This window comes from Fusarium odoratissimum, assembly GCF_000260195.1.
Source record: "Fusarium odoratissimum NRRL 54006 unplaced genomic scaffold supercont1.4, whole genome shotgun sequence".
NCBI classification, from domain to species: domain Eukaryota; kingdom Fungi; phylum Ascomycota; class Sordariomycetes; order Hypocreales; family Nectriaceae; genus Fusarium; species Fusarium odoratissimum.
The window spans coordinates 1,138,713-1,152,232 of record NW_022158690.1 but is presented as its reverse complement, the minus strand read 5'-3'; the positions used below and the strand labels follow the sequence as shown (position 1 = coordinate 1,152,232).

Genomic DNA, 13,520 nt, shown 5'->3' with positions numbered 1-13,520 from the left:
GCAGGGTTCCCCACAAGCCTCGGCTCGGAACAGGAGCTTATTAGCTTCCTGTCATGCAGGTATAGACGAGATCGACAAAGTTTCACAACCTATCTCAGTCCAAGTTAGGTCATAGCTGAAAGGACGAATATGTCGGGGACGGAACCCCGCACGATAGAGCACGGCAGAGGCGTTGCCGCGTCGGTCAAGTTACCTCGGACATTTATCTTGGAGTATTTAATGCAGTCTCTTGTGGTCACCGTAGTTCAGTCCTTGGTCTCTATCTATCATTTGAGTTGGTTCTAAGAAGCAACGTTTACAAGACTGAAATACATATTACAATGGATCTAACAAAGACACCTCGAAAGGTCTGGGAACACCCCAATCCCAAGAGCACGGCGATGTGGGCATTTATGCAAGAGGCAAACAAATTACATGGACTTAATCTCAAGGTATGATATGGATTTAAATGTGTGAGCCATGTTATAAACAACTAACACGCCTTAGACATTCAACGACTTATACCAATGGTCCGTCTCTAAGCGCAGCGACTTCTACGCTCAACTCTGGGCCTCTCAAAACTGGATCCACGAGGGTTCCTACTCATACGTCGTAGACGAATCAATCCCAATCACAAAACTTCCCGCTTGGTTCCCAGGTATTCGCATCAGCTACGCCGAGAATCTCCTCTGGACACGTGCCATAGGCGGTGCACCAGGCGAGCGCTCAACGCTTCACAAAGAAGATGATACTATCGCTATCACAGAAGTCAGAGAGGGTAATTCCTCCGTGAAGAATGTTACTTGGGGAGAGTTGAGGAGAAGAGTGGGAGAGCTGGCGAGTGCGTTGAAGCAGAGAGGTGTTCAGAAGGGAGATAGAGTCGTTATGGTTGGTGCTCATGCTGTTGAGACACTTGTTGTATTTCTGGCTGCAACTTGGCTTGGGGGGTTATTTAGCAGTAGCTCGACGGATATGGGCGTTGGAGGGTTGTTGCAGAGGACTGTTCAGATTGACCCCAAGGTGAGCTCTTTGATACTACTAAACTTATGACAATACTAACCTAGATAGTTTGTCTTCTTTGATGATGGGGCTCTTTATAATGGAAAAGTTATCGATCTTCGCGATAAGATCGAGGGAGTTGTCGAAGGAATGAAAGAATGCCCTTCTTTCCAAGGCGCCATCATCGTTCAACGTTTCGACTCTCCTCACGATACTTCTCAAATCCCCAAGACACAACGTCTCGAGTCTTTCCTCTCATCCGCACCTTCAACTCCACCGCCCATCGAAAGAGTTGGCTTTCAAGACCCAATGGTAGTCTACTATTCCTCCGGAACAACAGGAACACCAAAAGCCATCGTCCACGGCGTTGGTCCAATTCTCGTTTCAGTGGCTAAAGAGGCTATTCTTCACCGCGAAATCACCCCCAAGGATGTTGCGCTTCAGTATACTACTACAGGCTGGATCATGTATCTTGCTAGCGTTACTCGACTTGCTTTTGGTGGACGAACTGTGTTTTATGATGGTTCGCCTTTTGTACCAGACCGTTCTGTGCTGTTACGGATCGTAGAGGAGCAGCGTGTTACGAATTTAGGAATTAGTCCAAGATGGCTGGGTGAGCTTATGAAAGAAGGAATAGTTCCTCAGAAAGAGGCAGATCTGGGTAGTCTGACGGCTGTTCAGAGTACGGGAATGGTGTTGAAGGAGCAGGTCTTCGACTGGTTCTATGATGGGGCGTTTCCAACGAATATCAAGTTGGCCAACTTTTCGGGCGGTACAGATATTGTGAGTCTCCTATCCAACGTCTTCTTACAATTGCTGACTTTACCAAGGCTGCCTGCTTTGTCATGGAGAATCCTCTATCTCCCATCTACGCCGGTGGATGTCCAGGGCGAGTTATTGGAACACCGATGGCAATTTATCCATCTTCTCCAGACCTTGACAAACCGATCTCACCGGTTCCTGATGGTGAACCGGGAGACTTGGTCGGAACTGCAGCGTTCCCCAATGTCCCTCTCTATCTCTGGAACGATACAACTCCCGCTCCAGGAAAGAAGTACACTTCAGCATACTTTGATCGATTCCCCAATGTGTGGTCACAGGGCGACTTTGCAGCAGTTCACCCACAAACAGGTCATATTCACATTCTCGGCCGCTCAGACGGAGTTTTGAACCCCAGTGGAATTCGATTTGGAAGTGCCGACATCTACGCTGTGCTTGAGGGAAGCTTTGCAAAGGAGGTTGCAGAGAGTCTCTGCGTAGGCCAGCGTCGACCTCAAGACCATGACGAGAGCGTTGTTTTGTTCCTGCTGATGAAACCAGGAGTCAAGTTCAACGCTGAACTCGCCAGTAGGATCCGAGAGAGGATCGCTAAGGAGTTGACGAAGAGGCATGTCCCCAAGTATATCTTTGAGGTGCCTGATATTCCAGTAAGTATTTGCCCCCACAACTGATAATGTGCAGTAAACTAATGATGTTTAGACAACTGTGAACGGTAAGAAGGTCGAACTTCCAGTCAAGCAGATCATATCGGGCAGCAATATCAAGCCAAGCGGGACGTTGTTGAACCCTCAGAGTCTGGACTTTTTCTATCAGTTCCAGAAGATTGAAGAGATCGATCAAGTTAAAGCAAAGTTGTAGAGATACTAGATAAACATGGGGTATACAAAGACAATACAAGTTACAAATCCTCCTCCTTCTTGGGAAACTTGCCCCCATTCACACCAAATCTCCAAGCCATCCATGCCAAAGCTCCCCCCATACTTCCCAGTCCCAGTCCTCCAACCGCACCTCTCCAGCCCTTTAGAGCATTGGCCCCTATCAAAGCCCCAGCTCCAGCGCCTATAGCAGTCCAGTCATCAGTCTCAAGCTGACCTCGGTTCTCAAGTAATCTCCAACTTCGATCCTGCCACTCAACTTCTTCTCTTCCACGCATACGACTGATTGTCATGAGAGCTCCTACACCAACCGCCGCGACTGCGCCTGTTGATGCAGAGCGGATGAGACGTGGGAAGAATGTTAAAGTTGGAGTTTTTGGGCGGAGAAAGGGGACGAAGTGGCGTGTTGTTGTTATGCCCGTTGCGATGATTGAGCTTAGTGTTATCGCTCGCGCGATAACGTGTGTTGTGAGTATTGTTCGTGCAAGAGGCTGATCCTCTGCATAGGGAGTATGAGGAAAGAATCGTGACATTTTATTTGTTGTTCTTGTTTGTAACAACAAGTAAATAAAGAGTGAAGAGTATCGGATATTGTATAAGCTGACGTCCAATGCTTTGTTCTTATATACATTCTACGCCGCGTCATATCATCAAGCCACTTCCACTTTCAGACGCCAAAAGGCACTCGCTCTTCTTTCAGCTCCGTCTTTCCATCGACCATGATTGCTTCAGGGATTTGATTGAATAAGCACCCCGTTATTGGTTCCCCGATGCGACGGCCCGGATGGATTAACGTGCCGGTTACTCCACCAGAGCTTATTTTACGGATATTATGCGAGATCCGAGTGCGAGATAATAATTCAGTACTACCTAATTGATTAGTGATATCATATACAAAATATCATACATTGTCGCTTCTCATACGGAGGAGATAGAGTATGCTCATACACTCACTAACTCAAAACCATGTCATGTTCCCCAATGCGTATCATACCACCAACGCCTAGACCTATCCCAATCATATGATAATCTCCCCATCCCAATGCTATGCTTGCTATGCCTTCTGGGTCTACTCTCTGGTATCCTTATTCATCATCGCTCATCTCCATCATACTGCCCTCCTTCTCAGGCGAACCGTCCTCGTCCTCCAAAACCGTCATTCGTCTTGTTCGTCGCAATCTTCCCTTACCCTTCTCCGTCCTCCCTGCTGTTTTTCGACCCCCGTTGACCTTGACGGCTGCATCATGCTTCCGTTGTCCCAACGTGCGCTCAAAGTCCAAGAGGTCCTCAGCTTCAGACTCTGCCGCACCATCAATCAATGCCGTCTCTTCTAGCGCTTTGTTCAACAACTCTGTTGCGATACTGTCCTGCGGATTGATCGCCAGCGCTTCATGAAGAACGACCACCGCCTCCTCAGGCTTGCTCTGTTCCATGAGAATAAGCCCTTTCGCGCTGAAAATGGCCGCATCCTTGCCTCCTTGTCTTAGCACCTCATCAAACTCGGCGAGCGCTCGGTTAAAGTGTCTCAACCGTCTGAAAGCGTGACCAAGATTTGTCCTCGCAGCCAACCAAGCCGAAGGGTCGCTATCCATATCGTCAGCGATCTTAAGCGCTGCTGTAAAGTACTGTGCTGCCTCCTTGGGTTTGTCTTGGTGATATTTCACGATACCCATTTCGTTCAAGAGTAAGGGGTCCGTTTTGCAAAGGCCATAGGCTGTTTTCAAAAACTCCTCCGCAAGTGTCATATTGTTGAGAGCGTGATTTTGCATGCCCAAAAAGACTTGGGGTAAATGTGTTCCCATGAATAATCTCGCTGCTGTCGAGTAGGCCGAAATTGCTTGATCGTGTTCGCCCTCTGCCGCAAAAGTGTGTGCGAATCCAATCCATGCCGGTCCAAAATGCGCGTCCATCATACTCGCTTTGCTGAAATATCGTCGTGCCTCGGGGATTTTGCCAATCGAAAAGTAGTAAATACCAACTGCGAGCCACGAACATGGTTCTTCAGGGTGACTATCAGCCAGGTCGTGGGCAATCAAGAAAAGGAGATTCTTCTCTTTCAGCTCAAACAAACAGGCCAGATGGACCGGGTACACACTAAAGTTGTACTTATCTTCCTGTAGGATCCCATTTGTGATATTCAGAGCATCCCGGTACCGACATTGCGTATAGAGAAGATCCGCACGAGCAAGCTGTAGGTCTGGATTTGATGCAAGGTGGTAGTGTGTCGAAAGAGAGTCGTATGCTGTCTCAAAGGCTGCAGGGTTGCGGTATTTGGACAGTCGCGTCGTGTAGAGCATCTTAGTAAAGTCGGCAGCCTGCTGTGAAGACGACACATCTCCAGAGACATGAATGGAATCAAAGTCCAGGCTCTCAAGGAACTGCCATTCTTCGTCAGGCGACAATAACGAATTGTTCATAAGCTGCTGGAACGCCTCAAAGCACTGGACATCGATTCGCACAGCGTCTTTGTAACACTCCTTCGCGCGATCAAAAGCGTTCTGTTTAGCGTAGCAGATACCACGCAGAAAACACATAGCAGCTTCATATCTCCTATTAGCAGCCTCCTCCTCAGCAGCTGGATCGCGACGTCGTCCATGGCGTGGCTGAGTCTTGCGCTTGTTACTCGCGCCGTTGGCAATGAGATGCGTTGGGTTGCGATCGCCGAGAATCGAAAGGGCTTCGTCGAAGCGAGACTGTTTTATAAGGCAGTGACCGGCGAGATAGCGACATGATGGGTTTCTGGCGATGAGGTCTTGGCTGGAGAGAAATGCTTGGGCGCGTGTGTAGTTTCCTGTCGCGAAGTGGACTTGGGCGAGCCAGAAGGCGTCTTGATCGTCATCTATCGAGATGTATTGTTAGGCAATGGAAAAGAGGTTGTTTATATCAGTATATCACGAACTAGTCAGTGCAAGTAACTTGTCGCCGATAAATATGGCCGACTCATATTGCGCCTTGTTGAGGGCATCTTGCCTCCATTCCCTCAAGAAATTCTCCATTCCTAATTTATTCGCAGTTCATTGAGTGCTGTGCCCAATCGTCAGGTATTCGCTTTATGTGTGGCTCGGCGTGTTGCGATATGGGGTTGGTCTTGAGAATGGAGGTGGTTTGTTTGGAATAACGTCAAGCAACATCCCACCAAAAGTCAACAATGAATCTAATCTCACCGCAAGCCCGCCCAGCCGTTGTTCGCGCCTCCACTAGAGCCTAGCGTGTGAAGGGCGTTCTAAGAAGCCACAGCGGGCGTGCCTCCAGCAACGGCGGGGTAGCTTACAGCGACCATTGCCTCTGTCAGAGGCGATAAAAAAGTTGGCGGGGTTGAATTTGTAGCGTATCAGAAGCCATCAATTTGGCACTCGCCGATACAGGAGCCCGTCATGCAGTCAAGTTTTAAAAGTCTACAACTACCTGAGAAACATTCAATTGTACAACTATACCAGTCTACTCGCAGAAATGGCTTCTTCTCAACCTACTCGATGGGCTGCTCTCGCCCGTGATACGAACGAGACCAAGATTCAGCTTGCTCTTAACCTTGACGGCGGCGATTTCCCTCCGGACACTGACTCCCGTCTTCTCAACGATGGAGATAGCCATGCTTCTCAGGCTAGCAAGTCGCAGAAGATCGCTGTCAACACAGGAATTGGTTTCCTTGACCATATGCTTCATGCTCTAGCTAAACATGCTGGATGGAGTCTTGCTCTGAACTGCAAGGGTGATCTTCACAGTTCGTTGCCCTTCAACCGCCACAGAGGGATGTCAAATGACTGACTTGATATCTCTAGTTGATGACCACCACACCGCCGAAGATGTCTGCATCGCCCTTGGTTATGCCTTCGCCCAGGCTCTCGGCACTCCTGCTGGTCTCGCCCGTTTCGGCTACGCCTATGCTCCCCTTGACGAGGCCCTGTCTCGCGCGGTCATCGATCTTTCCAACCGTCCCTACAGTGTTGTTGACCTCGGTCTGAAGCGAGAGTGGCTTGGCCAGCTCAGTACCGAGATGGTACCTCATTGTCTCCAGAGCTTTGCCCAGGGTGCTCGTGTTACGCTGCATGTTCACTGTCTTCACGGTGATAACGACCACCATCGAGCCGAGAGTGCTTTCAAGGCTCTTGCTGTTGCTATCAAGGCTGCTACCACGAGGATACCTGGTAAAGAGGGTGAAGTGCCTAGCACCAAGGGTACTCTGAGTGCGTAAGGGAATAGTCGCTTAGGAGTTCCGGATAAATACTTGGTTTTGGTTAGAACTAGACCTGCTATTGATAGGAATGCAGGAATCAGATTTTGAGATATAAGTGAATATATGACCTATGTCACATAGCAGGCTTCTGGAAATATTTACAATGCGTTGCCTGGCATGTCTCCTCAAGACCCTGCATACCGCATTCGTTACGCATCCATACAAGATATCTTGAAAATCATATCAAAATTCACAGGTCGGCTCATGTAGACATGCAGTTCAGGCTATATTTTTGATAAGATCGTCAACTCCTTCTTGGCAACCCTCAAGTTCGGTAGTCACCATTGATAGTGACATAGTCATGGCTGAAGTCGCAGGTATAGTGCACAGCAGACTTGTCGCCTGTACCTAACTTGACAACGATCTCAAGATCTTCCATGGCGAGAATCTCCGATGCTCGCTTCTCGTCGACCTGCTCGGGCTCGCCGTCCACGAGCAGCTTCAGCTCAGCTGAGCCATCGGTAGGGACGAAGGAGACATTGGTGCGCTCGGGAGTAATCTCAGGAACGTCATTCACAGGTTGACCAGGAGGAGAAATGAGAGCATATCCGGTGGCGCAAAGGACACGGCCCCAGTTGGCATCTTTTCCGTACAGAGCAGTCTTAACGAGGGGGGATTTGGCGATGGATCGACCAATCTCACGGGCTGCCTCCTCAGAAGCACTGTCGACGACACGGATGGTAACAAATTTGGTAGCACCCTCACCGTCTCGGACGACATACTTGGCCAAGTCAACAGAGAACTCGGTGAGGAGCTTCTGGAAGGCTTGGTAGTCTGGAGACTGCTCAGAAGTGACCTCCTTTCCGCCAGCGGCACCGTTAGCAAGAAGAGCAACAGTATCATTGGTAGAAGTGTCACCATCAATGGTGATGGAGTTGAATGACCGGTCCACCGCATGTCGAAGAACATTGGGCATGACATCAGGGGAGATAGGAGCATCGGTAGCCAGGATGGTAAGAAGAGTCGCCATGTTGGGGGCAATCATGCCTGCACCCTTTGTCATACCAGCAATGCGGTACTCAACGCCTGGAGAAGAAGGAAGCTCAAAGGATCGAGACATGAGCTTAGGGAAAGTATCTGTGGTACAGATAGCTTTTGCACATTCAAGCCAATTCTCATGAGAACCACCAGCCTTGCTAACAGCTGTGGGGATCTTGTCGAGAATCTTCTGAATTGGCAGCCTGGATTAATTGTGAGCCACTGAAGCATCAAATTCAGCCAATCGAAGAAACGAACCTCTGACCAATTACTCCAGTGCTCATAACAATAGTAGAGTCCTCATCACCAACCCTCTGATCTGTCGTGCGGGCCATACTGGTAGCATCTTCAAGACCTCCGGTGCCGGTGACAGCATTCGCATTACCAGAATTGACAACCACACTTCGCAGGCCCGCGTTCTTCTTCTGTTGCAAAAGTTTCCTGCTATAGGTCACAGGAGCAGCCTGGAACTTATTCTTTGTGAAGACACCAGCAGCGGCGCAGGGACGATCAGAAGTGACGAGGGCGATGTCGGGCTTGCTGGTATTGCCAGGCTTGACACCAGCCAAAACACCTGAAGCGATAAAGCCTTTGGGGTATTTTCCTGAAGTAGGAATGTATTGAATCTTTGAAGGAGGAACAGGGTTTGAGCCGAGAGTGGCTGACGCCGAAGAGTAGGCGCGAGCGAATTTCTTCATCATCTTGGCGACTGAGGATTGTATTGTTGATGCTGTAGTTGATGGGAATTTTCGCTGGGGTTTGATATAGAACTGTATGCTACCTACTTAGTGCGGTATCGCAGCGATCAGTGGCTGGGAGTACCCAAAAGACTCCATTGACTCATTTATGACCAGTTCTTTGATTATTTCATTTCTCCTTAAGTTTTTATATATTAAATTAATGACAAAGTAGGATATTGCAAGAAGCGACGGCTCATGTGAAATCTCATTCTCTTGAAGTGAGAGTCTGACTGAGATGAGCCTACTTAGTAGGTAAGGTAGTGAGTTATATGTACTTGGTATGGATGCCAGACAATCAGCCACCAATAGAGTGCATACTCTCAAGAACCTGAATAAAGGAATTTCCTTATTATGGACCGGGCGAGTCTGTGGAGGTAATGGAACTTGTAGTAAGTCGAAAGTTCCGTTAATCAGCATCCAGTGACAAGCGCGAGTCCACAGTGCTCTCCCATACAGGCCCAGGGAAGCAAGAAAACGTCAGACTCTAGAAGAAGATGCGAAAATAAACTTATTAAATAGGCCCCTAAGTTTGCTCAAATTCTTTTGTCATTGAGGATTGAGGTCCTACGTTTTATTCCTCCCTTATCTCGTAGATAGGACATCTAGTAAGAAGCTTTGTTTATAATGGGAATCCTTTAACTACCTTGATCGTAGGTCCTCCTGGAGCACTAAACCTTATATCTTTTTGATATTTACGTTTATCGCCACGGGCAAATATTAAGCTGAAGAAAGTCCAGATGACTCTAGGTATAGACAGCTCAAGTTTGTTGATTAGCGAGCGAGTAAGTCAACCTGGAATTCTACCTTAAATAAAAGGGAGGTAGGCAACGAAACCGAATGTTCACATGAACAAATTGCAAAGCTGTGACTGCCAATCTCATGCCAAGAAGGTTCACACAGCCGGAGCAACTACGATCAAGGTTTGGCAAAGAACGCAAGGTACAGGTATGCTGAAGTAATTGTTGGATATGGTTCGCGAAATGCGCTCCGGGGGGGGGGTATTGTTGATCGAATCAATTCCCGCAGGAGCTCATCTCGAGGGTGCAGAAAAACAGCTGGAAATCTTGATCCTGAGCGAGAAAGAGCAGTGAGATGAAGCCACAGGTAAGGTAGCCCAGCCATTTTGACATGGAATTTATTCAATACCGTACTGTAGGCACAGCCAATCGATGGTGTCGCGTGCCTGCGAGTGTAGGATAGAGTGTGCCTGCCTGCTGGGCTGGAAATTAAGCTGCTGCTGCCTCTGTTCCTGCCTGCCAACAGTGGAACCTTCCGCTGGTGCCTGGAAATTAGAGCTCCACCTTCCTGTAATTCGCGCTCAGATTGGCCTTGATGCCTTAGGTAATATATCGAAGTGGTCCGTGCGCGAGTGATCTCTCCCAGCTATAAGAGCCCGACTTCCTCCCACCCTTTCAGTCTTCTTTTTTCCTTTCCTCTCCATCCAAGTGCATGGGCGTTTTCCTTCTCCGTGAAGCGATAAGCTGAGAGAGGAATTTTGCTAGTTGAAAACTATACACTGACCGCTCCTTGTTGGGTTCGCCTGGCAAGGGAATTTTTGGAACTCTTTATTTTCTTTCATTGCGACCAGTTCTTGATGGACTGCCGTGAAGAAGGAAGCTCGTGACTGATTCATTGCCTCGTATCAGCTTCTGTTGAAGCCAAATGTGATGCCTCGCGTCAACTGTGAAGCTGATCTGCCCAAGGTGACGATGCCTTCATCCTCCCAAACCTCCACGTCAAACTGAGCACCTCTTGTGGAACTCATTGTAGCGTGGTGCTGCACCGTTTAATGCTTAACATTTTCCTTCGGCGCATTGTGATGTCAAAATGCGACGCGATGTGAATACTGTTGCGCGTGCGACCTTGAATAGAACTGGTGTTCGCGAAAGAAACGACATGGAACTGACGAATACACAAGGATACCAAATAATAGCTTCATTATCTATAATAAACTTATCACATTCTGCAACCACCTTGCACCTATTGAGTGACATTCTACGTAGTAATCTAGAGGCTCTGCTGGACTTCCAACTGCCACACCCACACCTCTTGGTTTGGCTAGCGCGGGGCATTCGATCACTGATTGGATTTCTCCATCCAAATGCCGGTCCAAATCATTATTTTCGAATGACTCAAAGCCTCCATTCGAGTGTCCCTCGCTACAAACGGTACCTTTACTGTACCATCTTCTACAGAAATAACGAGTATTTTCCAGTGAATCACACGAGTCCGTAACGAATCTTCTACGCAAGTTGTATCACAGCGCACACTCTTTCTTGTCTTGATCTCTGAAAGTCTGGGAGTGCCCCGCCCTCGGATAACCACATTCTCGATATCACCACAAAAGATCGCTCGAACCAGTTCCAATGTCCACAGAAGCCGAGGGCTCGGTCCCTGCGCCGCAGACCACAGAGAATAACGATGTTAAGACGGAGAAGAAGGAGCAGGCCCAGCCTCAGAAGCCCAAAGAGCAGCAACAAGCAGCGCCCGTTGGCGAGAAGAAGTTATCGGGCGCTGAATTAAAGAAGAAGGCCAAGGAGGAAAAGGCTGCCAGAAGAGCACAAGCCAAGGCTTCGCAGGCTTCACAGGGCCCATCGCAAGGCGGTCAACAGGCGTCCGGTGATGGGAAGGGAGGCAAAGCAAAGCCTAAGCAGGACGGGCAGCATCAGCACCAGCAACATGGCGGCGCAAAACTCCCTATTCGACCAGCGGCAGCGACGGCTGTGGTTAAGGACGACAAGCCTTCGATACCAGACTGCTTTAGCCACCTCTCTATGGCTAGGCGGATAGAAATGACAAATGCCGACAAGGACGTCCATCCTGCTGTCTTGGTTCTCGGCGAGCACATGAGCGCATTCGCTATCAGTGATAGTGTCACACGACTCGAGGCGACGCTGTATGCTTTCCAGAAGGTCAGAAATTCTGCCCCTGTGATGTAGTATTGATCTAACAGCCCCAGGTCATCGACTCTTACACAACTCCTCCCGGCTTCACTTTCTCCCGCCATTTCACACCTCACGTTCTCAACCCCCAGATCGAGTACCTCACAGCATGCCGCCCCATGTGCTTCTCAATGGGCAACGCCATCCGGTGGCTGAAGCTCCAGATCAGTAAAGTGGATGTCGATCTTCACGACAACGACGTGAAGAAGCTCCTCAAGGAGTCCATTGACAACTACATTCGTGAGCGTATCACTCTCGCAGACTACGTGATTGTCGAGACTGCTGCCAACATGATTGGGCATGGCGATGTTGTACTCACCTACGCTCATCACCACCTCGTTGAGCGCACTCTTCTCCAGGCTCGCAAGAACAAAACGGACTTCCGCGTGATTCTTGTCGATGATCCTTATGAGCGCGTCGGCATCGATCTCGCCAAAAGGCTCTCCGCCGCTGGTATCCAAGTCACCTATGCTTCCGATCTTGGTGCTCTGCGAACACACCTCTACGAGGCAACTAAAGCTTTCCTCGCAGCCGAAGCCATCTTCAGCAACGGTGCCATGTACGCCCGCGCCGGCTCATGCGATATCGCCACGGCAGCGACTGATCTGAACGTCCGCGTTGTGGCACTCTGCGAGACAGTCAATTTCACAGAGCGTGTATCTATCGACTCTCTCACTTACAACGAAATCGACCCTGAGCGATCCACCGATGTTGGCTTCCGCTTGCTGTTTGACACTACACGCGATAAGTATATTTCAGTGGTTGTGACGGAGCTGGGCAATTCCTCTGCCACGTCTGTGCCTGCGATTCTAAGAAAATTAGAGGAGTTGTAATCAGACTTGGATTGGGTTAAAGGAGCGTGGAAAAGACTATCAGGGATGATAGATGACGCGGCGTCTTGAATTGTCATTCTTGTTAAATCGGTCTTGGCTGGTGCTGGAATTAGAAGCAGCTCTATGAGGCAATGACAATAAGTTTTTAATTTATTGCGTGTGGTATAACATGACATGAGTTCAATCTGGTGATCAATATCGGGTTCCGTGAAGCAATTGGCGTTCGGTGTTCTGGACATCATATCATCACAGCGTTCAGAGCTTTGGCGTATTAGATTCGAATCAAACGTCCCATTTCGACGCTCAACCTCCCAATATCACAATGTACAATAATATCGCCTCTTCAATCTTCTTCTCTCAAGCCGAAGAGGTCTTCATTTCCCGATATCTTAAATTTCCATTCCTGTTCATTCCCCTCTAAGCCTCCGCCTTAGCGTCCCGCTCCGCCTTGCGCGCTCGCTTCTCGAGGAGCAGAGCCTTTCGTTCTTGTAGAGTAGAGGTTTGGCTGTCGTCAACGCCCTGCAGCCAGTATCCGAAGCTGGCGCCGCCGGCCGCATACACGGGGTACACCCAGAGGGAGGACTTGTTGAAGAATGGGCGCATCTCGATACCCATTTGCCAGAATCGAGCGCCGAGGCCTTTTTTCTACTGTTAGTATCCAATTCTCTCTATCCGTCGCATGTGTCTCGTCTCCAATTGCTCATGTCGTATGCTCGGATGCTATGGGCGGACGAATTGGCTCAGGTATGTGACGTACCGAAAAGGCTCCAGAAGGCGATGCGGTGGACCATGATGGGCAATTGACCGTCGGGTACTCGAGATTCGAGAGTGGAGATGTTTCGTGGAGGAGAGGTTCGCTCGGAATGCGAGTCGGAGCGTTAACTTCGTTCGTTACCGAGAGGTGAGGTCGTGATCTTGAAGATCCATCCCAAGCTCACTGTAATTGGAGTCGAATTGATTGGTCACGATGATGATCACGTGAGAAAACATCAGACAACTACCCTGTACCTTATCGACATATCGACGTATATCTTGTATGTACCTATTCAATGGAGTTCTCGCAACTTAGAAACAGTAGGAAAAGCCTTGTGGTAAACTATTGTTGATTTTCTTTTGGTCGCTATCTGGGCTGCAAGTATCAGCGTTGGCAGAACATGTGC

At 48.9% G+C, this 13,520-nt stretch overlaps 7 protein-coding genes across 7 annotated transcripts; 3 read left to right on the top strand and 4 right to left on the bottom strand.

Moving 5' to 3' along the window:
* Positions 1–122: 122 nt before the first annotated feature.
* Positions 123–3,314, top strand: FOIG_03555 (acetoacetate-CoA ligase). The gene is made up of 5 exons (XM_031201475.1): positions 123–431; positions 487–999; positions 1,048–1,761; positions 1,809–2,405; positions 2,458–3,314. The coding sequence occupies exons 1-5, from the start codon at positions 321–323 to the stop codon at positions 2,614–2,616; spliced, it is 2,094 nt and encodes a 697-aa protein (XP_031068999.1). The 5' UTR covers positions 123–320; the 3' UTR covers positions 2,617–3,314.
* FOIG_03556 (uncharacterized protein) lies at positions 2,657–3,166 on the bottom strand (the record flags this gene model as incomplete). Its single annotated transcript, XM_031201476.1, has 1 exon — positions 2,657–3,166. One exon carries the CDS (start codon positions 3,164–3,166, stop codon positions 2,657–2,659), a length of 510 nt encoding a protein of 169 aa, XP_031069000.1.
* Positions 3,315–3,512: 198 nt separating the features above from the next.
* FOIG_03554 (anaphase-promoting complex subunit 6) lies at positions 3,513–5,744 on the bottom strand. The gene is made up of 2 exons (XM_031201474.1): positions 5,533–5,744; positions 3,513–5,472 (listed from the first exon to the last, which is right to left on the bottom strand). Exons 1-2 carry the CDS (start codon positions 5,627–5,629, stop codon positions 3,719–3,721), a joined length of 1,851 nt encoding a protein of 616 aa, XP_031068998.1. The 5' UTR covers positions 5,630–5,744; the 3' UTR covers positions 3,513–3,718.
* Positions 5,745–5,975: 231 nt separating this feature from the next.
* FOIG_03553 (imidazoleglycerol-phosphate dehydratase) lies at positions 5,976–7,765 on the top strand. The gene is made up of 2 exons (XM_031201473.1): positions 5,976–6,354; positions 6,413–7,765. Exons 1-2 carry the CDS (start codon positions 6,084–6,086, stop codon positions 6,823–6,825), a joined length of 684 nt encoding a protein of 227 aa, XP_031068997.1. The 5' UTR covers positions 5,976–6,083; the 3' UTR covers positions 6,826–7,765.
* Positions 6,845–8,637, bottom strand: FOIG_03552 (arginine biosynthesis ArgJ, mitochondrial). Its single transcript, XM_031201472.1, has 2 exons — positions 8,104–8,637; positions 6,845–8,048 (listed from the first exon to the last, which is right to left on the bottom strand). Exons 1-2 carry the CDS (start codon positions 8,544–8,546, stop codon positions 7,133–7,135), a joined length of 1,359 nt encoding a protein of 452 aa, XP_031068996.1. The 5' UTR covers positions 8,547–8,637; the 3' UTR covers positions 6,845–7,132.
* Positions 8,638–10,590: 1,953 nt separating this feature from the next.
* Positions 10,591–13,481, top strand: FOIG_03550 (translation initiation factor eIF-2B subunit delta). Its single transcript, XM_031201470.1, has 2 exons — positions 10,591–11,497; positions 11,545–13,481. The coding sequence occupies exons 1-2, from the start codon at positions 10,952–10,954 to the stop codon at positions 12,358–12,360; spliced, it is 1,362 nt and encodes a 453-aa protein (XP_031068994.1). The 5' UTR covers positions 10,591–10,951; the 3' UTR covers positions 12,361–13,481.
* FOIG_03551 (uncharacterized protein) lies at positions 12,778–13,151 on the bottom strand (the record flags this gene model as incomplete). Its single annotated transcript, XM_031201471.1, has 2 exons — positions 12,778–12,998; positions 13,118–13,151. The coding sequence occupies 2 exons, from the start codon at positions 13,149–13,151 to the stop codon at positions 12,778–12,780; spliced, it is 255 nt and encodes an 84-aa protein (XP_031068995.1).
* Positions 13,482–13,520: the final 39 nt, after the last annotated feature.